This window comes from Plectropomus leopardus, chromosome 14 (assembly GCF_026936395.1).
Source record: "Plectropomus leopardus strain MGB_pleo_1.0 chromosome 14, ASM2693639v1, whole genome shotgun sequence".
NCBI classification, from domain to species: domain Eukaryota; kingdom Metazoa; phylum Chordata; class Actinopteri; order Perciformes; family Serranidae; genus Plectropomus; species Plectropomus leopardus.
In genome coordinates, this window is record NC_142189.1 from 8,145,655 (window position 1) to 8,170,688 (window position 25,034).

Sequence of the window (25,034 nt, forward strand, 5' to 3'; positions counted from 1 at the left end):
AAACAAAACAAACAACGGTTCAAGTGTTTGCCTTTTTGCAATAATCTTTTCTTTATTTAAACACTACGTCATACTCACAGCCTCATAAAAAACAGACACAGTGTGGGAAGTGAAAGTGAGAAAAACCCTCAGTTTATCTCCTGTTCAAACAAAAAAAGTGTTATTGGGACTAACAGGCAGTTGGTGTTTATTTAATTCAGCAAAAACTAAATCATAAGATCTTTTTAAAGCTGTTTCGTGCTGGAAAATTTAACCACCTTCAACTGTGAATTAAATTAATTCAAATCATTTTTTTAACTTTTCTATGTGATGTAGTTTGGTCTAGTCAGTTTTATTTATTCAGTCCAAAAATTAAACGTAGTTATCTGAAGGAATGAGAGTCAGAAATACTTCATTGATCTCAGGGGGGAAGTTGCGGTCCGTTACAGTCGCTCTGATGCCAGCACAGAGAATTATAGTAACAACACAAGTATAAAAGAATATGAATTGAAATACAGGAAAAAGCAAATAATTGACACAGTATGTAAATATTTAAGTATTTAAAAAGCATGTAAATATGCTCAGTATGTAAATGTGTAAACATACATGTAAAATATCAAAATAGACAGCTCTAATCCGTGAAATTTAAATTATAATAAGGGTAATGTGCTGAGTGTGTAAATATAAAACCATAAAACTGTGCCTTATGTTACAATGCAATGTATAAAACTAGTATGTAAGGTAAAACAATAAGAACATAAATATGTGTGCAAAGCTACAGAAGAAACACTTAACTCCCCTAAAGTGACAATTTTCTCACCGTGCGTTAATGTTGAATTTGAGAAGAAACTTTATTTTTCTCATAGCCTCCGCGGTAAACGAAGAATCCAAAAAATTGAGAAAATTTATAATGAATACTAGTCTGTGTTTAATATATATAGCATAATATGTAATGTATATAATAATAAGAATATATAGCAAAATTTTATCAAAACAGTCATTTATAAACTGTCACATAATTTGTGCGGTATATTTCAAGTCTCATTTATCCAGTTGTAAGCTCAGTACTAAAACATGCAGCCCTTTTAGACAGGGAATTGAACTAAAAGTGAAACATATGTATGCTGGTCTTTAAAGCCAGACTCCACTGAAAAAACCACACGTTTTACTTTGTTTAACAGTGGAGCTGCTGGTCTGCTGTTGTCTCGATCAGTTGTTCATTTGTGTTTTTGTGTGAATTTGGGGAATCTAAACTTATCCATTAAACCATTGAATTAACTCAATAACACAAACTAACTAAGTGTTGGAGGCAGCAGCAGATCAGCAGCTGTCGTGTCCTGTGAAGTTAGAATTAGAGTTTCTGTCAGTGGAGTCTGGTTTTCTGCTCAGTTTACTGTCTGAACATACGGCTGGATAAACGAGACTTGGACTGCACGAGCTGTGTGACAGTTTGTAAACAGATGCTTTGATAGAGTTCTGCTGTTGTTTAACACAGACTCCTTTTTCTTAATTTCATCTAGGATTTCCTCTGTTTTTAGATTCTTCAATCACCATGTGAGAAAAACAATGTTTTCTTCAAGTATTCAACATAACACTGGGTGAGTAATTAATAAACGAATGATCCCTTTGAGCGATAAAGTATGTACATAATTTGCAGTTTACAATAGTTGCCATTTATTACAAACTTACTGACATTAGTACTGTAATTAAAAAACAAACAACCCAAAAACAATAATTATATTTTAGCTGCGATCAACCAGCAGCCTGATTGAAAAATTACATGGCACAATAAAAAGAAAAAGAAAAGAAATAACACAAGGTGGGTAATTTTAAGGGGAGATTTAAACATATTTAAATGCAAATGTTTTAAAAGTTTGACTACTCTGACAACAAATATATATATATGGTCAGTATTTATCCACTATAATATTACAATAAAGGAATAAATAAATAAGGTCATTATTTATTCAATATAATTTTACTACTATCCTTTTGAAACAGGCTGCGGGAGACAATTTTGATTAAAAAATGCAAATACTTGAACATTTTTAGAGATTTTATGAATTTTGAATGTCCTCAGTATTTCTGGTTATAATCTTGGTTGCATTTTTTAAATTTTTTTTTATCATTTTTGCAACAACAGATCTAAAGCTAATATTGCACAAAATCTAGTTCTCAGTCATTTTCGACAAAAACATCTACGTGCATGTATAATTACTTCTATTTCATGAGTTGAATATTCAAGTCAAATGACAGCATTACTTTATCTTTGTATTTTTGCATTATTAGAGACTGTTTTAAAATGCTTTGGTCATGTATTGAAGGTGTAAACGGTGATGTCACTGGCCTGCGGACTTCTCCACACTGTCACTTTAATTTCAGTGCAGTCCAGGGGGCAGGATCGTGAGGTTTTCCTTCTCTCGGACTCGCAGCGTTTGCACCAACCACAGCAGCAGCAGATTGAATGAAGAGCGTTTGCAGGCTGCTGGATACACGGAGGAGACCGTGCTGGCCTGTTCAAGATGCCTGAGATGCACAGCCACAATGCATCATGTTTTTTTAGCTCTTGAGAGGGCGGATTTGAGCCTCGTCACATTTCTCCACTGGCCCTGTTTTTAAAGAAAGCTGCTGCGGGGCCTTGAGAAAGCAATCTCCGCCTTGATGGTATCTGGACAGCAGCGCGCTGCACAGACGGCTGGCAGCTCTCTGCACGGATGATAAAGAACTTGGGAAAGGAAATGGTCAAGATGGCAGCTGTGTGCGGAGTGATAAAGCTGATGTGGTGGCATTAAGGTGTAGTATTTTTCTTTCTTTTTTTCTCTGGCATGCACGTCGCAGGATCGCGGTGCAGGACGCGGGCGCTTGTAAAGGAACGCTGTTTGGATTCCTCCGAAGACTCTCCTCTTCCTATCTTTAACCCCACATTTCGCGAAATTGCAATGCATGCAGACGAGGGTGTGGGCTGTGCACGAGAAAAGGCAATGTTTTGTTAATGCTGGTCAGCCCGATCTGCTCTGCGGATAGACGCCTTGCAGGAGGACAGACAGACAGACACGTGCTGGGCTGCAGGCTGGACATTTGCATACCGTGCATAGTAAATAAACCGTCTCAGAAGCGTGCACACAACATTGATGGAATGCGACCTGAGTGATTTTATAACCTTTTGTGCAGCGACCGAGATATTCAGATTAACATGGCTGAGGCGCCGCGCAACGAGCCTCCCTTAAACGTGGAGATCGACCCGGATTTCGAGCCCCAGAAGCGGCCACGGTCCTGCACTTGGCCCCTGCCCCGTCCCGAGTCTGGTGCGGGCAAGCCCGGGACAAATGACACTGACGTAATCCCTGAAGAAGAGGATGATGAGGGTGGCAGCACGGAGAGCGCTCAGCAAGCCAGCGGCGGCGTTGTTAAACCGAGCAGCAGCTCCGTCTCACAGCCTGTGGAGGTCCAGCGCGGCCCCTGCAAGGAGGAGGCCGCCGATGGCTCGCCTTCCTCGGCGCAGACCCCCGCCGCGGCTCCGGGCGGCTCTGCCTCCCAGCAGCTGAGGAAGTCCTCCGCCCGCAGGAACGCCTGGGGCAACTACTCCTATGCAGACCTCATTACCCAAGCCATCGAGAGCTCCCCCGAGAAAAGGCTGACCTTGTCCCAAATCTATGACTGGATGGTGAGGTCTGTGCCATATTTCAAGGACAAAGGCGACAGCAATAGCTCTGCTGGCTGGAAGGTGAGCAGTGACATGCTGGTGCTGTCATCATAACAAAGACCCATGATGTGGTCATGTAAAGACACACAAGGCCAAAATACAAAGTATTCAGATCAGTTACTTAAGTAAAAGTACTAATACCACACTGTGAAAATACTCAGTTACACTAAAAATCATGCTTTGAAGATAGAAAATATAATCCAGAAAAATCTTCAAACAGAACAAAAAAAGTACACACCCAAAAAACTCAAAATTATTTAAAAAAAAGAACATTTTAACCCCCCTAACTTATTTAAATAAAAAAAAGAAAGTAGAAAAAACACCAAACCTCAAAATTCTAAAAAGAAAAAAGCAACCCAAAACTCAAAATTATTATAAAAAAAAAAAGAAAGGAAGAAAAATACATCCTAACATATATATATATATATATATATATATATATATATATATATATATATATATATATATATATATTTTTTTTTTCTTTTTAAAAAAAACAACTGTAACATGCTGGTGCTGTCATCATAACAAAGACCCAAGCTGTGGACACTTAAAGACACACAAGGCCAGCAGTGGAAGAAATATTCAGATCCTTTACTTAACTATAAGACCAAGATGGTACTTAAAAAAGTAACATAACCAAGAAAATGTAACTACAGTTTGAAAAGTAAAAGTAGCCAATGCCGAAAAATGTTCAACCTCTCCATACACACAAAAAAGAACACCACACCCAAAAAACTCAAATTTATTAAAAACAGACAAATTATTTAAAAAAGAAAATTGAAAAAATACCCACACTTCAAAGAAAAACATGAAAATAACCAAAATTATTTAAAAAAATAGAAAAACATCCAAATAATCAAAATTATTTAAGAAAAAAAGAAAAACAGCCAAACTCACATAATTTAAAAAATAGAAAAAAACACACCCCATAAAATGCCCAAAAGAAGAAAAAAAAACATAAAAACGTCAAAATTATAAACAAAAATGAATAGAACAACCCCCAAAGCTCAAAATTATTTTTAAAAATATAGAAAAAGACTTAAATGTTTATCAAAATAGTTTGCAATTGACTGATTAAACAGCTTATCATTTCAGCTGTACTTGTGTACAGTTTGATAATTTAATTTGTTTAAAAACATATTTTATTTAAATTAAATAAAATTTAAAAATAAATTACTCAAGTAAAGTACCTTGAGTTCATACTTAAGTACATTACTTGAGTAAATGTACTCAGTTACATTCCACCACTGCACAAAGCATACAGCTATGTTAATGTAGAGATAGAGGAAATTGCAGAAACCACAATATATGGGATAATTTCGGATTTCAGGTTTATTTTAAGGCACATTTGGGAGCCTGTATAAAGCCTGTGTAAACAATCAGCAGGGGGTTTGGAAATATGTGGCTGCCTGACAAGCACATGGTGTAAAATGACCCATGTTGCTATCAAAATAAAAGGGTGCAGCTGTAATAGTGTGTGCATCAAATTACACACACTATTACTCCTGCACCTAAAGCAAAATCAGAGCACACACTAATCCACTAAACACAGCCGTCGTGTGTATGAAAGTCGAGACTCAAAACAGGCGATGCAAAGTTAATTTCACTTTCAGACAAACTGCTCACGCTGCAGCACAGGGGCTTCTTACTTACAGGCTCCGGCGGGGCCCTAGCTGCTTCTGTTTGATTTTAAGGATTAGTTCGGCCTGGAAAACCAATTCATCTGTCATGGAATCAAGTCTGATGAAAGCTTTGAGCTTTGCAGGATTTAGATGGTGTGGGGGGTAGAAAAAACTCTGGAAATAGGTTTGTAATCCGGTGCAACTGTAGGATGTGGGATGCAGGCTGATTTTCCAGGGAGTTTCTTCATGAAGAAATTACAGTAAGGGTCAAGATTGTGGTTTAAACCTCCGCATACTGATGTGACATGTTGATGGGAAGCTGAGTATAAAATTTAAGCTGTGTGTCGATGCTAATAACTGATTAATCTGCACAGAAACAGTTAATACTTCAGATAGCGGCGGTCAGTTTTCATTCATGTTTTGGATGCTACTCAGTGTATTTAGGAGCTGCAGACAGATATTGGCTGGGTTAAAGTTATTATTTTATACTATATTATTATTAGCATTATTTTTTATAAAAACTAATTTTAGAATAATTTTCCATCTTGTTTATCAAAACAGTTGGCAATTGATTTTCTGTCGATTGACAGATCAGTCAAATAATCATTGCAGCTGTAGTTTGATATTTTAATTTGTAACAAAACATTTTATAAACCCTTAGGTTTTTTTATGCAAAAATCATAATTTGTAAAGTACCTAAAGCATTCAAATAAATGTAGTAAAGTAAAAAGTACTATATTTTAAATGTAAAATTATTATAATTATATTATAAATAAAAAATTCTCCATTTTTGCATATATATTATCTTCCCCTGTGTTTTAAACCGTTTTATAATGGGACATTTCTTGCCCAGTTGGCCTTTTTTCTATGTTTTCGAAAGAAATCAAACCAATTTGCTCAGGTTTTAAAGGCCTTAAAGGCATCTAAACGCGGCACAAGAAAACTGCTATCAATCCAGACTGCAAAGGGTTAATGTTAGGCTTTCAGAAGTGCTGATATCAGCATTTCCTGAGAGATGCTTTGTGGCTGTGTGACATTCAGCAATAAGCTTAAGGTTGGTTCATCTGCATAAGGGGGACTGTGTGCAAAACTGTCCTCAGCAGCGTGTGGAGGGTGGGACCGAGAGGTTGTAAATCCAGACCTGTCACACTTCTCCGCACCACATTCAATGACAACCTTTGTGTGCAGCTCCAACACGAGGTTAAATCCCCCCCTCTGTTGTGAATCCAAACAAAATACTCAGCTCCCATACAGATGACCAGCCAGCGGCTCGACCCCCGCCGTGTGCCACACTGTCTTTTTCACGTGGCCCGGGCACAAGAATCAATCAGCTGACTATAAATTATGTAGGTCAATGTGTAGCACTGTGAGAGAAGCTCAGTGTTTCTCTTTGGATCTGGCTCTGGCGAAACTGGCATTGCTCCAGTCCCCGCTCAGAACGAGGCTCTCTGCTCAAAGGGTGCTGCAGAGCTGCTATGACTGCATGGGGGAGGGGCAGGCAGGAGTTGCTCTTTGTGATTTATCTTTTATACGTCGTATGGTTCCTACTGTATCTACCTGTGTAGCACACAGGACATTTAACACATCTCTAAAGCTTCAAATATTCAATAATGTCCTCGAGATCTTTATTTTTAAGAAGCAGGCCTGGTAGCTGTTGCTGCTGCATGTCACACAGACTGTTTTCTCATCGAAAATATAACAGGAATTTTGCATGTGATGCCAGAAATACTGTTTACCCCTTTGACATTTGGATCATGTTTTTTGTACTGCATTCACACCCCTTTCAGAAATATTTAAACCACTGAAACCTGCAGAAAATTGGTTTGATTCATAATGAAAATGTTGGGAAAAAAATGCACTTTGTGGAAAATTTCTTGAAACTTTGCAAGATATGTTTAAAAAATTTCATGAAATAAAAAGATTTAGATTTTAAAAAAAAGATTGGGGAAAAATGTCCAGAAAGCACTAATTATATTTATCACAATTATATATTCAAAGTTATTTCACAGAATTACCATATTTTTCATGCAATTTTCTCAGGTCATTTTGTTTGTTTGTTTTTTCTCCCTCATTCTTCTTTTTTGTACTAATTTTCAGTTAATTTTCTTGCAGCTTTTTTATTAATTTCTTGATAATTTTGAGTTATTTCTTCTTAGGTTACTCATCACCTTGTTCCAATGTTTTTGAAATTAATTAAGTGAATTTATTCAGGTTTCAAAGCAAACCTCAGCTATCTGTATCCAAGAGGTCGACACAATGAAAGCATCGTCTGTGCAGCATAACATTTTCAAATTCAAATTCAATACCTATGTAATATAAAACTGCAGCTGTAACACATTTTTCATGCATCAAAGAGTAAAACTGAACTATCTGGGCATTTCTGAGGTTGCAGATTATGTTTTATTGTACTGTACTCTGCTATATTGCAAAGTGCACCTGCTATTCAGTCCACCTGTTGTAATATAATACAATCCAATACAGCAACACTGCAATTTACAGCCTCATAAATGACCACAGAGTTGAATCAAAACTGCTCTGACAGGCACAACCAGAATCAGTGTCACAAAGGTTTTATTTATTTATTGCAGGGCTGTTGTATTTGATTTCTTCAGACTGAATAGGACAGCTGTTGCTTCATTGTGTCCACACCCTGTGCAAATGATTTAGTTTTAAAAAGTCTGTACTTTTTATGGATTAACAGACAGTGAAACTGACCCAGCTGACAAATGTGATGTTAGATATCATGCATTTTAAAAAAAAACATCTACAGACACTCTTTTTCATATAGTTAGAACGTGTCATCACTAAAATCCTGCTAAAAAATTGGGATGCATCACTCCAGTCTGCTTGATCAGTTATTTTCACAATCAATCACACAATTATTGTCTTGGGTGATCACTTAATTTAGTCTATAAAATGTTGTTGTCAACCATGTTTTTAATAGTGAAATCATGAACGTGTGTCGTCCTCTATAACTGCCTTTAGTCACAATAGCACTGGTGTTAGTGGAGTTAGTCCATTTTAGTCGAGTAATGTGTCCTCAGCATGCAAATGGTGTTAAAATTTGCATACTTACAGCAGCAGGTTTTCCCAAATTTTACATATAGCCTTGTTTTATGGACATTTGTGCAGATTTTCAGCCAAATTAAAAAAGAGAGACCTCCCGCGCAAGACTAAAAACATCCATATTTCCTCCAGTCACAGGTGCAGGCAAAGAAAACATGAAATTCAAAAACAAACTGTGCGCTCTGGGAGTCGCTCCCACTGTGTGTTTTGTTAACACCTGCACTGCTGTGACATTTGGAGTGCTGTCTTCATATTCTTGGCACTCTTTATCAAATAATCAGAGATTTTTCTGCTTTTAATTATCAACTCAGCCTTCTGGTTATAAAACCAGCTAATGGAAATTGACACATGCCAGCTGATGAGGGAAGGTAGGTTTTAAGCCACATTGAAGCGGGTTGAGTTAAAGGTGAAGTCAGAGGATATTTTGTTATTTCTTCTCATAACAAATCCCATGAAGAAAAAAAAATAACTTTTTATGTGTTTTTATGTGTTTTCAAAGCCATACCACGTATAATTTTGCAGTTGAAAATAGTCGCCAACAAATGAAGTATTTACATGTGTCTGAGTAACATTTGCCAAAAACTGCCAGGCCCAGCTGTTTAAGGAATAGTGATAATTATTGAATAATTAATGAGCATTTTCTAAAATAATTATGTATTTTTGATCTGTTTAAAAAAAATAGTTTGACATTTTGGTGGGAAAACTGTCAGCAGCCGGTTAGCTTAGCCAGCTAGCTCTGAAACTGGAAGTCAACTAGTTTGGCTCTGTCCAGCACGTGTCATTTTTTCATATTTGCTAAAACCTTCAAGGGCCAACTGTTTTAAGAAAGTGTAAAACTACTTGATATTTTTTTACTTGTTTTTAAAAATAGCTCAATATTTTTGTGGAAAAATTGCCAGCAGTTGGTTAGCGTGGCCTGGTTAACCCAGAAAAACTGGAAACAGTGAAACAATAAGCTTGACTGTCCACAACTTGTCATATTGTTTTTAGTAACATTTGCAAAAAACTACAAGGCCCATATATTTTAGGAAATTTGTGAGCCTTTTCTAAAAATAGCTATCTATTTTGATCGGTTTTTGAAAGATTAGTTTGACATTTTGGCAGGAAAACTGCTAGCAGCCGGTTAGCTTAGCATAGCAGCATCTAGCTTGGCTCTGTCCACAAAATGTCAATCATAAATAGAATTTGTGAAAAACATGAAAGCCCAGCTGTTTAATGAAATTAGTGAGCCTTTAACTAAAAATAACAATGTATTTTTGACTTGTTTTTGAAGGAATATTTTGACAATTTTGTGGGAAAATTAACCTGCAGCCACTTAGCGTAACCTGGCTCGCTCAAAAAATGGAAATTGTGGAAACAACTAGTTTGGCTCCATTTAAAAAGAGCCATTTTACTTTTTTTGGATTAAAGACTAGAGTTAATTATTAAAGTTTAGATGTACTGGCTCTAGTCTTTGTGCTATAAGCTAATCGGCTACTGGCTGTAGCTTTATATTGAGTTTACATACATGATGAGAGTGGTGTTGATCTTCCCATCTAGTGCTTTACAAAGTATTTCTTTAAGATTTACGCGTTCAGAAGAAACAAATGTGCTAGGGGATGAGGGCTACACGGTAAATCTGAAATATTGAGAGATCATCCAGCACATTGTTGGTTTTGGCCTTTTTATGGGATTTCTTGACAAGTAAAAAAAAAAAAAGAGAGAGAGAGAAACACTATCCTCATAATTGTAGATCAGTACTTTAACCTTATCAGGACATCATTGGTTAATTCTGAGTAATCAGTAAAATCCACCAACTTTTCCAGTAAACTCATGGGGGGTTGAAGGGGGAAATAAAAGCACATTGTAATGCCTTAAGTTTTATTTCTGAGAGTCATATGTGCTTTGCTGTTGTTAGTGATAAGAGTGTTTACCAGTTGAGCTAATCTTTTAATTGGCTTGAATGAGGGCTTTGCTGCAAGTTTGATGTCAGCGGGTCATTGACTCATTGCATTCAGGGGAAAACTGCCACCAAGGCTTCATTGTGATCTTTCAGTCATCACAAAGCTGGAGAGCAACTTCCCTCACAGCTGCGTTTTATAGGATCCATGCGTTGAGCTGCTTTAGTGTTTGATTAGTTTAATCTTCTGATAGAGGGACTTAAATCGGACCTCGGTTTACTCAAGTTAATTCAAGCTTAAGAGAATTATGCTGGGCCCTCTCCCAGTGAACTTGGCCTTTGGGCTGCAGAGATCACTGCAGAGTTTTCCTCGGTTGCTGCAGAGTGACTCTGTGCAGGACGGTCATCAGCAGGCTCCAGCTGTTTAATTTTGTACATGGTTGGGAACATCTCCGGGGAAATCCTGTAGACCTTTCTGAGCAGCCAGAAATAGGTCACAGTGTGAGGTGCAAAGTAGAAGTGTTTCTAAGACACTGCTGTGTTCGTATGCTTCACAGTGCTTGCTTTCAATAGTTAGATTAGTTTCAAAAACCTTGATTTTTTTGTGTGGGAGGCCGACAGCATTAGATTCTAAAATGTAATTTACTTAATTTTCTACCCCTGGTGTACTGGTTCCCAACAAAATAAGGAGGTGTCAACTTGGCATTTGTGAGCAGCTTCACTGGCCTAGTTTGTTAGGAGGCATGGGGAATTTGACAAAAACGTTCATGAAACATGGATCTAATTGTTTTCCTTGGTTTTTATTGCAGAATTCCATCCGACACAATCTGTCCCTCCATAGTCGTTTTGTCAAAGTACAGAATGAAGGAACAGGGAAAAGCTCCTGGTGGATGGTCAACCCAGAGGGCGGGAAAGGAGGCAAAGCTCCCCGACGACGGGCTGTATCGATGGATAACAGCAAGTACATCAAAGGAGCGCGAGGCCGTGCGACAAAGAAGAAAGCCTCGCTGCAGGCAGCTCAAGACGGCAGCTCAGAGAGCTCCTCCAGCCTCTCCAAATGGACAGGAAGTCCCACCTCCCGCAGCAGTGATGAGCTGGACGCCTGGACAGACTTCCGCTCCCGGACCAACTCCAACGCCAGCACACTGAGCGGTCGACTGTCCCCGATCCTGGCCAACCTGGAGTTGGACGAGGTTCCTGATGACGACTCGCCCCTCTCCCCGATGCTGTACTCCAGCCCCAGCAGCATGTCCCCGTCCACGGGGCCCACAGGGCTCTCAGACCTGGCAGGAACCATGAACCTAAACGACGGGCTCTCTGACAACCTGATGGACGACCTTTTAGACAATATCAGCCTGACAGCATCCCAGCAGCCTCCTCCTGGAGAGGAAGACAACGGAGCCAACGGTCAGGGGAGCTCAGTGTTTACCTTCAGCTGCTCAGGAAGCAGTCTGGGTAGTCCCTCTGGCAGCTACGGGCCGAACCCACTTTTTAGCCCGCCGTCCATCACAAGCCTGCGTCAGTCGCCCATGCAGACCATCCAGGAGAACAAGCAGACCACCTTCTCTTGCATCTCGCATTTCAGCGACCACCAGACCCTGCAGGATCTGCTCAGCCTGGACTCCCACAACGTCATGCTCACCCAGTCCGACCCGCTGATGTCACAGGCCAGCACCGCCATCGCCCTGCAGAACTCCCGCCGCAACGCCATGCTGCTCCGCAAAGACCACATGTTGGTGAACCACACTAGTGCGGGCGAGGCCCAAAGCTCTTCAGTGCCTGGTTGGCAAGCTGGCTTGTCAACCTCTGACAAAGACGCTGGCCTCTCCGACGCCAAGCAGCCGCACCTGAAGTCTCCCAGCAAGAACGCCTCTATGCAGCTCGGCTCTGGTTTGTCCGGCCAGGACCGCTTTCCCGCCGATTTGGACCTCGATGTGTTCAACGGCAGCCTCGAGTGCGACATGGACTCCATCATCCGCAATGAACTGATGGACGCAGACTGCCTGGACCTCAGCTTCGACTCGCGCCTCACCTCCGCCCAGAACGCCAACAGGAATTCAGGAAGCTTCTCCAGCTCGAAACAGACCTCCCCTCACAGCTGGGTACCGAGCTGAGAAGCTCTGTCGGGGTAAAAAAAAATTGGGGAAAATGTAAATTGGGGTTCATTGTCCTGCGTTGTGAAACTAGAGGGAAGAACGTACGTAAAAGTGTATTCATGTAGTATTTTTTCCATTATTTTCAATGTGAGGCATTAAGTTCGGTACTGTATTTTAAGTGTCCGAGACACACTATGGTGTCTTCACAGCAGAGAAAAAAAAAATCTTTAAAAGACCAATGCCGGGGCGGTGTGAACAACAGTATTGACTGGAATGGAAGTACAGGACATTTTGTTGAAACTATACGAAAAGCATCAACTCGTGTTAGTCTCAGGGAATCACTCGTGCAGTATCACAAAGTGATACATGAAACTGAATTACGTTTTCACCCTGCTTTCCCTCCTCTATCACACCCTTTCATACCTAAACCGACATTTTTGCCAAACCAGCTGTCAACCTGTTGTGAGTGACAGCCTGTTTACAGAAAAAAAAGCTGCAGAGAATGTTACATTATTACGTTCCAGTGGAGGATACTTGACAAGCTTTTTTTTATTTTAAAGTTTCTTTGAGAGACGTAGCCTAAAAACAGACTAAAAGATTTTAAAAAATGTTAATGAAAAGCTTTTTTTTCCCATCGATGCACAGCACCAAATATCAATCTGTAGAGGTTAATATGTTATCAAGATGTGAACTGATCTACATTGTGTGGTTTTTGTATGTAATGTTTTATTTTTATTTAGCGAGTTTACCCTGTGATTTTAGTGACATTACTGTGAATTCTGTTCCTTCTGAAGAGGTGCATTACTGAAGTCTTGATAATATGGTGTTTCTGCTGCAGATCCCTCTTCACCATCTTCCTCCCCCCTCCTCCTCCTCCTCCTCCTCTTCCACTTACTGCAATATTGGAAGTACTGCTCAGTATACAGAGTTTAGGACAGACTTAAGGACCGTGTTTAGCGAGAAACTCTAGCTCTAGTTGACACCATTTAGCAAACACGTATTTGGATTAACCACACTTAGAGACTCCACAGCACTCAGCTACAATATTTTGGTGTTTGTTAATTTGAAGGAGTTCTTGGTGCTATAAATAAGAAGATAGCAGGGAGTGGCTGCAGACGGAGCAGCATAAGTAGCCTCCCCTTTGTTATCAGCACTATAGCAGGTGCTCGGTTCAAATGGTGTTTCCAACCCTGTGAGAGGAGGTGGTGTAGTATCTTTAGAGCCATTTTTTGCCATTTGAGAAAGAAACAACCACAGTATTTTAAATATTGCCAAAATATTTCTGCATTTAAATAAGTGGAAATAAGAGGATATACAGTGTATAAATATTAGGAACAAGTGCTATAAGGGCAAAAAAATAAATAAATAAATACATCGACATCAGCACAGTTTTTGTAGGAACATCAGGATGAACTTTTTTTTAGTTTACATTTTTTATCAGCTGGAAACTGTCACTGAATTTGTCTTATTGTTGAATGCAATTTTATTTATTTTGATTTCCATGCGTACATATTTTGTGCTTTTATGACATGCGGTTGAGCTTGGTAAAAGCACTTTTTGTTTTAATGGCCTGCTCAACATTTTTTACCACCTTAATCGGATATCGATCAGGACCGACAGCAAACAGCAAATGGTGTCCTCCATTTAGAGTTGTTAAAAAATCTTAATGTTACGTCCTGTTGAATTTAAAAGGAAAGTTCACCCCAAATCAAAAATATCTATTTTGATCTCTAAATAGTCAGTCCTACTCAGTCCCTCCAGAATTTTGCAGGCTGTTTTGGATGTTTTTGTGGCTTGAGATGCCTGACGGCAGCTTTTCTAAAAAATTGTGATGCATTTGCACAGTTTTTAGGAAGTTTTGCAATGAGGTTGCAAGGGCAAGTGAAAATTGCAAAAATAGTTGCAATACTATCTCCAATTCAGAGCCAAATACTATGAGCATCCGGTGTTATAAATTAAAAGCCCCTTTTACAGTGCCTGTTCAGCGTAACAACATCGTGAAGCAATGCTGCATCACTGTTCGATTGTGAAATGGGGGAACAGAGTTGTCTTGCCTTTAAGCTGGTAGTGGAGCCTCGTAACAGTGCCAAAAAGATGAGCTGTTGCTTTTATTTTAATGCAGAGCTGAAGGATTGTATCAGTGAGCCGCTCTCCTCCTGCTGTGCCTGCCCGGTTGACAAAAGCTAACATAACAGCATTTAACATCCGAGACTGAGCCATAATACAGTCCCAACAATGTCACAATGACACTGATTCTGTCATTAAGCCTGTTAATAACCGTTGGGTAATGTAATGTTAGCTGTGTGCTGCTTACAGTTAGCCGTGGGCTAGGTGGGAGAAGAAGGGGCTGAGTGAATCAATACACTGCATATCACCGTGCAGAAGCAAATGTGCATCTAGTCATGGGTGAAAGGCTCGTGTTTGTGACAGCACAAGATGTAAACATTAATGGCGTCCATTAATGTTTGATGCATGCTTTCGTCTGCATGTTGATATGGGTGTAGTCTGACTGAAAGAAAGTAGTTCTTATGTGAAATTGCTCACAATAACTTCTGTGAATTATTTTGAGTAACCGTGTCATGATTTCTGGAAAGAGACATAGCTGTTGAGTTTTTTAAATTTATCTTTTGGCGCTTAAAGCACCACAAGCTGAGTGCCATCTAGTTTAATTGTTTTGGAGAGAAGGCAGACATCTCTACGGCCGATATCTCCATCACTCAGAAACTCGCACCAAAACGATCTAGATTAACTGATTGCACTGTGGATCAGCGGAAAAATATGTATTTTTGATTTTGGTGTGAACTGTCCCTTTAAGTGCAATATTGAATCCCATTTGCTCACTGTCTGATTTTACAACAAATTAATTTCGCACAACAGTGCTTCCAAACATTTTTTTGTAGCTTCACATGGATGATTTCAAACTGACTTAACTTTTTTCTACCTATATTAATTTTGAGTAACTCTCACTGCCAATATTCCAACTCCATTTCTTCCTCTTGCTCCTACAAAAATAAAAGAGACATGACATTGCCAGTTGTAATTCCAATTCCTATCTTGGCTGTATCAGAGATGGTGCATGTAAATAAAGCTTAAAGAACCACTGAAAATCTGAGTTTGTTTGATCTACCTTTGTTTTATTTCTGTCTCTAGAGGAATTGCACAGCTGCAGACTTTGACTCTGCAGGCACCAAGGAGGCCAGTAGCTATTGGATAATCACATCATGAGCTAAGAACCAATCACACACTGTATCCAAGAGGAGCGGACCCGCCGAGATTAAGGTTTTTGAATGCATGATTGTTGAGGTAGCTGCCGCTCAACAACTGGTGCCCAGTTTTATATCTACATACTGTTCTGCACATAAATGGTAGGTATCTAAAAATTCATTGGTATCATAATCTGACAAACACACTCCAGTGAAGCGTTAGAGCCCTCTACAGATCAGCTGCAGTCACTGAGGACAGGAAACAGAGGAGGCCTGTCTGCACGGATGTTTATCTCCATGGATACAACACAACAAGTCAGCATGTGGAGGCAGAGATTTGGCAGCACTTGAGGAAGTGTATATTCTGTTTTCTTAATGTTTGAAATGTTTGGATTTCCCGGTGTCTTAAGAGTGTTGATCCTGAGCCATGTGTGACATATACAGAGTGTCCTCTGCTGTTAAAGTGGAGCAGATGGAGGCAGATCTGTCGCGTCAACTCTCAGCACTCAGAGCGGAGATCGAGGAAAATGGATTTCCTCAAGGAGTAACCCCCTCCGGATGTTACAGGTGCGTTTGTAAGAAATACATTTTGCAAGTAAAGTCAGCTTAATTATGACAGTAAAATAACTTACTTTTTCCAGCAGCATCAATTTAATTTTGCAAGTAAAGTCAACTTAATTTTACAAGTAAAGTCAACTTAATTTTACAAGTAAATTTAAGTTGACTTTACTAAAATATCTGGCTATCTCCTGAATGGATTGCCTAGAGGATAAATTATTTGATTAATTTGTAAAATCAAAATCATGCCCTGATGAAGATTTTGTGTTGAAATGCATCAGCATTAAGCCCATTAATTAAAGGCTTTTAATTTTCTTTTCCTTTTTTTTTTTTTTTTTTTTTTACTTATTTACAACAGAAAAAAACAAGTCTAACATCTCTCTCTTTTTCTGGTAATTTTTGTCCTTTAATACCAGTTTTTGAGACCCACATGTGAAGCAGCACTCCTCAGTCAAACTTTATATTTTTGTTTTCTGACCGGATACCTGCAAAACGAATAACATAACCATAAGCCTCAGCTGTAGGCCTATTTATTTATTTTTTAACAGCTAATTAGAAAGTGTTAGCATTCTAGAGCACTGAATTTTGCAAACATGGTAAACATTAACTTTGTGCCAGCTAAATATCAGCATGTTAGCATTGTCCTTAACAGTTCACTCAGTACTACTGCTGCTGGAAACACAGCAATGACTAGCAAATTGACAACCAGTTTTGCTTTGTGTTGGTTTTAGAAAGGTTGAAATGTTTTGTTTGAAATGTGCAAATGTAACATATTCGGGGTTTGTATAAATCTGCAATGCCAATATTTTTTTTTCTAGTGACAGGGGGTCCATGTATCTTAAAAAAAACCCAAAAAAAACGAGTGATTATTGGATTTTCAATGCAAAAATTAAAATTGAAATATAAGATGATTTTCTTTCTCATAGTCAAAAGGGATAAGCAAAATCTAAAAATTGGTTTGATTTTCATTTTCTATTTAGAGTATCAAAAAACAAAATCACTTGGCACGTTTCCACTACATGATGCCGAAAAGTCCCCAACACCAAAGGCGAGTAGAGTAGAGCCAGTACCATGTAGTGCAAATGCGCCATTAGCGGGAAAGACGAAAAAAGATCCCGTTTTTTCATTTTCTGTGACCGGATGCAACAGTGTCCCAGGTGGACCTGCCTCCACACCTCATGCACGCGCAGGCTCGTAACTACGGCAACCGATGCGGCCAAAGAGAGGACATGGCGAACACACCGGTAAGAACGAAGTACCAGCAATAACAGCAGAAATTGCGTGTTTACGACTATATTTCAGCTAGAGACAGGGTCTTCATTACATTACCTGCGTATTTATAAGTAAGCAGTCAGTGTGACGCCGGTAACGTTACAGTGTTTTTGAACGTACGTTAGCATTAGCTTGATATTGAATTGTTTAGCTAACGTTAGCTAGCACATTAGCTTCTACAGCCAAACAGAAGGTAGGCCTGTAAGCTAGCAGCTTAGACTGTTTACATTTTCGCTTTACAGGCTCACTGACATGTTGTCTGTGTTGGTACAGTTATTTTGAGAGTGTGACACTGGACTCCGCTGAAGAAATCACCCCCAAAACTGATACTACGAGCAGACGAGCGGGGGGCGGAGGGAGCCGGGGCGCCGTGTGGACCAAACACCGAGGACCTTGGCCTTTGCAGGAGGGAGCCTTTGGCCTGGCAGGGGGGTCGGTGCTGTCACAGACTAATGTATCTGGTCAGTTCTTCACCGATTTCCAGATCCTCACGGAAAATACTACTACAGTTTTTTTCTTGTAAATACTCTGAGTGCTGTACTGTACTGTTAATAGATTGTATTATAGCCGGCTCTAATGTCTCCAAATTGTTTTGAAATGTATGTAACTTTACTATTCTATAATTAAATTTGTCTTACTAAGTGACTTGTATCTACTTGCATACATCAAACAACACATTACCAAATAATAATAATAATACATTTTATTAATAGAGCGCTTTTCACAATACTTAAAGAAGAAAAACAGTCAATTTAAGTCAGTTAAACATGCTGAAAATAAAAACAATATCAATAAAAGCATGACAGACAAACATGAAATGTAGATAAAACATTAAAAGCAGATTTAAAATGGTGGGTGTGGAGGTGGGATTTGAATGTATTTGTAATGATATTATCACAACACTTTTTGAACCAAATTTTAAGAATATAAAGACCTACATTTGTAGCATTGAGATTCACAGCCAATACTATAATGTAATGTCTCAAAAGTAATACCTGAGCAGAAGCTTATGAAAACTATGACACTTTACATATTTTTAAATTTTATTTGGTAGATGAATGAAATACAAGGTAGGTGGGTACAATACATGGGCAAATAGCAGATTTACAGTTGGAATATAATCATAAATGCTTATTGATCCCCAGGCAAAAATTGTGACATTTTACAGTTTGCAGTCATTCTATATATAAGCAAAAGCAATAACAAATCTAAATGAAAATTTTATAATAAAGATGTGCATTATGCTCAGATAAAAATATAGTTAAATAATAAGACTAAAATAAAGAAATAGAAAGTAAGATTATTTACAAAAATGTCCATCATGCTACATAGTTTGTTAAATATTAAAACAAGACGATAATAAGATAAAATAGTGCTGGAGGATATGATTCCTGATGCAAAGACCAGCCTTTCTCTGGGTGGTGACGTGTGGCCTGTAGAAAGAGCAGACATATTTAGATGTGTGTCTCTCACTTTGGAAAAGCCGATCCAGAGTTCACCCTCATTTTTATTAGCAAACTGCTGGCGCTCTCACTATGGCCACATCCGGTCACAGAAAATGAAAAAAACAGGCCTTTTTTCTTTGCTGCCTCTAAGTGATTTTGTTTTTTGATACACTAAATAGAAAATGAAAATCAAAGCAATTTTCTAAATGTTGCTTATCCCCTTTGACCACGAAAAAGAGAAACGCCTTGTATTTCAATTTTAATTTTTGCATTTTAAAACGAAAATCCAATTACCACTCTGTTTTTTTAAAAAAATTAATACCTGCTTTTGAACACCAAGAACCTTTTTTTAAATTAATTTCTTACTTTGTTTCAGTTCTGTTCCACCTCCAAAAGATGTTTCCTTCTTCCGTGTGGAGAGGGAACATGCACTGAGGAGAGGGCTGCAGGTGAGACTGAAAATTCATCTTTTATCTTCATCAATGACAGTCTCAGGGCTACAGAAAATTAATTTGTCTACATCAGCGGTGTGCCAACTTTTTTGAATTTGAGCAAAATTATATAATGTGAAAATACTTGGGGGCCAAGTGTTTCTGCCATCATATAGCTTATAAAAAAAACAACAGCAACATGCAAACAAACAATACCAATGTATTCAATTTTACATCATTCCTGAAAGCATCGTTCTTCACTGTCCACTTTACACTTCGCTGTGGCCATGTCTGTTTCATGGCAGGAGATGTCTGCCGCTAGGTAACCGTTCAGTTTGCTAGTTTACTGTCTGTTTATGAAAACACATTAGTTCCTGCTTGATGCTTTTGTACAAGCTGTAATACAGTCTTTCCATTGTGAGCTGAAGGGAAAACATGCAAAGTGATCATGCTTGATTAACAAATATAATGTGCCAGTCCATACCACATTTGGAAAGTCAAGCCAAGGGCCACTAAAAATTGGTCTTGAGGGCTACAATTGGCCCCATGGCTGGACTTTGGACATGCCTGGTCTACATTTAGGTTGTTAAACTGTTGAAACGTGGATCGACATCATGATTTTTGTGCTGCTTTCAAACCCCTTTAAGAATTATTTAAATTATTTAAATTTATATCATACAAACATACAATCAAACAAACATACAACATAGGCTGTGAATTGCAGTCAAAGTATAAGCAATATGTTGCTTTGAGCTTTGACTGAGAATTTAACAAATTTAGGTGACGATTAATAGATTGTTTACAATTTGCGACCCTAATATATATTCAAAATAATGTTATAGAATTATTTAAATTTTTAAAGTAATTTTTTGCAGGTAATTTCCATGGTTTCTTGTACTTTTTTCTTATTTCTTTTCTTTTTTCCCCCTTTTTTATTTTATTTTATTTATTTATTTATTTTTAAACTAATTCTTAGGTAATTTCCTTGCAATTCTTCTAATTTCTTGCTAATTTTTGGGCATTTCTTGTGAAGTTACTCAACTTGTTTTCATATTTTTGAAAGAAATAAAGCTAATTTGCTCATGTTTTAAAGTGTTAAAACTTTATAGCAGCCTCTTGATAATACAACTTAAAAGAACAACTTTCACTTCATTTGGCTTGACTAAATTATCGACCTCTTTCTCCTCCTGGTTGCAGGTGGCTGAAGCTTCGCCAGTTCAGTCTCAGGCCGACATCATGCAGAGAGAGCTGGAAAGTTGCTTGAGTTTGGAGCACACTCCTGACAGTCTGCCTCCACTGCTGCACCAGGTGAGAGCAGACCTGCAGTAAAAAAAGAAGTGATGCACAATAGAAAAGAATGGAAACTGGAAAAAGGTAATTCAAACCAATTCTTCTCCACAGTTCTTCACAGATAGATCATATCAGCTGGCTCAGATCAAATATCTGCTCATGCTGAGATGGAGGAGATTCTGCCGCCACACCAGCGTCATCGAGAAGCTTTATCCTCATTACAAGGTGACAAACGTAGTCTCATTGATGCCAGCAATTCAAAAATGACATATGAAGACGCAATATGACAGGAGGTTTTCCTCTTGTGACTAAAATTACAGTTAATTTTCTGCTGCACAGCCAAGATAATAAAGCAATTTAGCAAATCTTACTCAATTTTGGTGATTTCAGTTGTTTTGGCCAGAAAATGTCAGAACTGTTTCTTAAAGCCCAAGGTGCTTTTCTTGTTGGACCAAGAGTCCAAAACCCCAAAATATACAGTTTACTAATATCTTAAGAAAAAAAAAAAGATTATTATGAAATATTTGATCAAAAATAGTCACAAAATAATTATTGGTCAACTAATCAATTGCTTCAGCTCTGCAGAATAATGCATGATTCTGTTTATTCTGCATAGAGACTGAAAAGGCCACACTGTACAGACATCGCATGATTTAATATGCAGTAAAATATAAAAAAAAGAACAATTATGGCACTACAAATATTCAAGGGAGACCTTGATAATTTTATCACTGGAAGAAAATACAATAAAATTTTGATTGAACAGCAAATGGAGGCTTTTCTGTGTTCTTGTGTTTTCATTTCTGTGAATATGAAATTTTGCTGGAATAACAGTAACATTAATTGTAACAAACAAGCTTAAAGGAAACAAATGGAGGTAATCAATGCTGCGTACACTATGTTCATTTAAAGCTTTTGAAAATTTGTAAATGTACCCAAATACGTGAAGAACCAAAGTCTCTTTAAGTATTTTTATAGTTTCCAGGAGAATTTCTTTTTGTTTCTTGTCTTGTTACGATTGAGTGAAGACAAAAAACACTTACTAGCCATGATTAAATAAAAAGGATTAATACACAAGTTGAAAAATTAAAATCTTTCTTTTTCCTGTGCACAAATTTCCCAGCTGATTTTCTTCACCAGTTCACGTCCGCCTTGTTTTCCCTCAGGATCTGGTGTCACGTTTGACGAGTGAGTACGAAGACGCTGTTCAGAGATCTCGCAGACTGTCAGCGAGCAGAGAAAAGATCCTGACGGGCCGAGGAAACCCCGCCAGCCTGCTCACTCAGGACGATGTGGTCATTTACCTGCGGTGGCTCGTCTGCCATCTGCACTCTGTTCAAAACATTCACAACTTCCTCAGGGTAAGAATGCATCTGTTGTTGTTGATGTTTGTTTTAAAATGTTGATTTAATACGTTCAAATGATATAATTAAGTAAATATATTCTTTAACAGGTGCTGCACTACATACCAGCATGTGAAAGAAAAGTTAAAGATCCACAACCAAAGATTCATGAGGAAACTTCACATCACTCTCACCATGGTGAGTCATAATGTCATGTTATAATGTCATTATAAAATAATACAAAGAAATAGACCAAAAACAACAACAGAAACAATAAAGCAGTAAAACTGCAAATAAAAGGAAATAATACAGATAAAACATACATTAAAAAGGTCAAATGAATAAAAAGTAATAAAATAAATAAATAAAAAGTTTGTCTTATGAATGTGTCCTGTAATGTATCCAGTAGGACTTATTGACATAAATAATCTCACCACTGATGGAAATTTGAATTTAAATCTACAATTTTTATTGACACTTGGGCAAACTCAATCTGCTATAACAAACATGTCATCAAAATCAGCAGAACAGATACTAAATAGACATTGTGGTGAGATAATTTTGTCAACCCCTGAATGAACTTTGAAACTCATAATGTGAATATTTTTATGAATACGTAGACCAAACTTCTGATGGATCAGCCAAACAGCATCTCCATTCACAAGTCTCTCTTTTGGCTGTGAAAAATATGGCAAACCACAAAATTATACAATGAATTATTATAAAATTTTAAACATATTAAAGGCTGAAAGTATCACAGCACAAACTCTTAAAATGTTTTTACACACGCCACGAGATACAAAGCAAGGAAATACAGGATGTTCAGTCAAAAGTAGTAAAATAAATACTTAATACGTTCAGTTTCAGGTATTTCAGGGCCGTCTATTAAGGTTCCTCTGCACACTGCTCACCTGGAGGAGTTTCTACCTGAGCTGCAGTCTTTGATCGCTCACTTCCATCTGACCTACGAGACCCAAAAACTCAGGACCACCGCTGACGAGATGGAGTTATTCAGCATGGTAATGTTTACTCATGTACTGTAATGAAGTACTAAATTGAAGGACTTGTACTTTACTCAGGAATGTCCATTTTTTGCATCATCATACTTCTGTTTTACTACATTTGTGTGACAGCTTTAGATACTTTTTCAGATTGCAGTGTTTACATCTGTGTCTCCAGGTGTGGAGGGAGTTCAGAACAATTTTCCAACAACAGGAGCAGATGAAAACGTTTCCTCAGTACGACGGTTCAGAGGTCGAATGGAGCCAGTGGGGGAGGAAGAGTGCGAGCCAGGCTCTGAGGAAGGAGGCCGACTGGATCCCCTTTATTCAGGTTAATAAAATAAATAAATGGAACAGTAAAAATAAGCCCTCCAAAAATTGTTTTCCTGCAGCCGAGTCGCCAGAAGAAAATTTTGGCACTGATCGTTTCTGCAAACCACAAGTTCATTACGTTTGTAGGTGTTATCTGTATCATATTATCTTTTCTAAAATGACGTAATTTATGAGCAGTAACCGTGGTGAATCACCTGCCAGGCTGTAGACCACTTTTCAAAACCAACAGAAAACAAAACTGGTTGTATTTTTGAGCTTTTTTACCCCAAACGTTTTTTTAAACTTTTATTTTTTTAGGCACCTTACACTGTTTTTCCTGCAGCTTTTTAGCCCCCAAACTTGGTTATACTTCGGGACCCGTTGCTGTGTTTCCAGTGGCTTTTTTAGCTCCCAAATCATGGGTGTTTTTTCAGGGATCAGACACCATTTTTCCTGCCAGGATAGTGGCATGTAAAGCAACTGTTTTTTACCCAGACATCACTGCATTTCCAGTGAGGATTGTGGAAACTGGATATTTAAGCCTTAACATGATGTTTTCCCGACCATAACCAAGGGGGTTTTGTGCCCAAACCTTACTACACATTTCAGTGTATCTGCGACATAATGTTCAAATGTCACATATTCATGGTTTGCATTCACGCATAATACCAACATCTGCTTTGGGTTGCAGTTTTTGTAACAAATGTTTTTTAATCTGTTATTTTCCGTACCTGCTCTTTCTCTCACATCACTTTTTAATCTTTCCTGTTTTCAAGTGCTTTCTCTTGAGTGTTTTAAGTTGTAAAAACATTACACTTGTGCATTTGTTTATGAATTTAAATGAATGTTTGTGTTGGTGTGAGGACAGTAGATACTGACTGTTAGGATTCTGTCCTGAAGGTGAAGCCCAAACGAGATCCGTGGCAGCAGAAGTTCGTCACAAAGCTAAAGAAAAAGAAATCTGTGGACGAGATGCTGAAGATGCACAGCAGGTTTCTTCAGGTAACAATGTCAGCTCTGAATCAGCATCTCAATATAATTACACCTATAATCATCATGAACATAATAGTTTATCAAGATGCTTTTTATTTATTATGATGATCAGAAAATATCCAGTAGTCATTGTTAGTCTTTTAATTTCTATAAGCACTTAATTGATGAGTCTGTATTTTGAAGTTGTCTGTCACAATTAACCCCTGCTCACCTGCCACTCAACATGTTTTATAACACATAGAACCTACATTTTTACATGAAGATCGTAGTGTTTATCAGGTTTTTTTGTTTGTATCTCATCAGGCCTCTGATCTGCTTCATGTTGCCGCAGCTCTTAAAGAACACACCGCTCATGTCGACAGTTCATCCGCACCAACCTCGTCAGTCTCATGGAGCAGTAAATCAAAACGACAAAATATCTCTGAGATCTGGACGAGTATTCACAGCTCTGCCACTCAGGCATGTATCATCCACTTTCCTGCTCAGAAAAGTGGGACCAAAAACCCCTCTCATGGAAGACGTTATATTAAAAGTGACATTTTTGTTGTTAGGAAACACATGATCAGTCAGCCAGATCCAGAGGCAGCAGAGGCAACAAAAAGAAGAGTTTAAAGAGTCAAACGTCGAGCGCAACAAATGAAAGGTGTGTATCATTTCAGCAGAAAATGTTGCTACAATATAATTTTTTTCAATATTTGATAATTCATTTAGTGCATTTAGTCATTTAACAAGTAAAATACCAAAATTGTGTATCTTATCTTTAGTTTTTTAAAAGTCATTTAAACAAAATAAGCAATTAGAAGACATTTCCTCAGTCTGTGGAAACTCATTATAAGCA

General features: G+C 38.1%; 2 protein-coding genes across 3 annotated transcripts in view; both read left to right on the forward strand.

Moving 5' to 3' along the window:
• The first annotated feature begins 439 nt into the window (after nucleotides 1-439).
• Nucleotides 440-15,455, forward strand: foxo3a (forkhead box O3A). Its single transcript, XM_042500067.2, has 3 exons — nucleotides 440-1,577; nucleotides 2,362-3,703; nucleotides 11,062-15,455. Exons 2-3 carry the CDS (start codon nucleotides 3,173-3,175, stop codon nucleotides 12,364-12,366), a joined length of 1,836 nt encoding a protein of 611 aa, XP_042356001.1. The 5' UTR covers nucleotides 440-1,577; nucleotides 2,362-3,172; the 3' UTR covers nucleotides 12,367-15,455.
• Nucleotides 15,456-15,857: 402 nt separating this feature from the next.
• ccdc162 (coiled-coil domain containing 162) overlaps nucleotides 15,858-25,034 on the forward strand; it is a 71,587-nt gene continuing 62,410 nt past the window's right edge. For both annotated transcript variants that reach the window (XM_088087886.1, XM_088087887.1), the window contains exons 1-11: nucleotides 15,858-16,118; nucleotides 19,203-19,275; nucleotides 20,455-20,565; nucleotides 20,659-20,772; nucleotides 21,714-21,908; nucleotides 22,001-22,088; nucleotides 22,752-22,909; nucleotides 23,070-23,222; nucleotides 24,104-24,205; nucleotides 24,500-24,655; nucleotides 24,748-24,839. In XM_088087886.1, the coding sequence (XP_087944012.1) occupies nucleotides 15,979-16,118; nucleotides 19,203-19,275; nucleotides 20,455-20,565; nucleotides 20,659-20,772; nucleotides 21,714-21,908; nucleotides 22,001-22,088; nucleotides 22,752-22,909; nucleotides 23,070-23,222; nucleotides 24,104-24,205; nucleotides 24,500-24,655; nucleotides 24,748-24,839 (1,382 nt within the window). In that variant the 5' untranslated portion in view covers nucleotides 15,858-15,978. The remainder of the gene's footprint in view (nucleotides 16,119-19,202; nucleotides 19,276-20,454; nucleotides 20,566-20,658; nucleotides 20,773-21,713; nucleotides 21,909-22,000; nucleotides 22,089-22,751; nucleotides 22,910-23,069; nucleotides 23,223-24,103; nucleotides 24,206-24,499; nucleotides 24,656-24,747; nucleotides 24,840-25,034) is intronic.

Coding starts and splice junctions, on each gene's coding strand:
- foxo3a (XM_042500067.2), top strand. CDS start 3,173: ATGGCTGAGGCGCCGCGCAACGAGCCTCCCTTAAACGTGGAGATCGAC. Junction 3,704..11,061: donor ATAGCTCTGCTGGCTGGAAG/GTGAGCAGTGAC, acceptor TTTTTATTGCAG/AATTCCATCCGACACAATCT.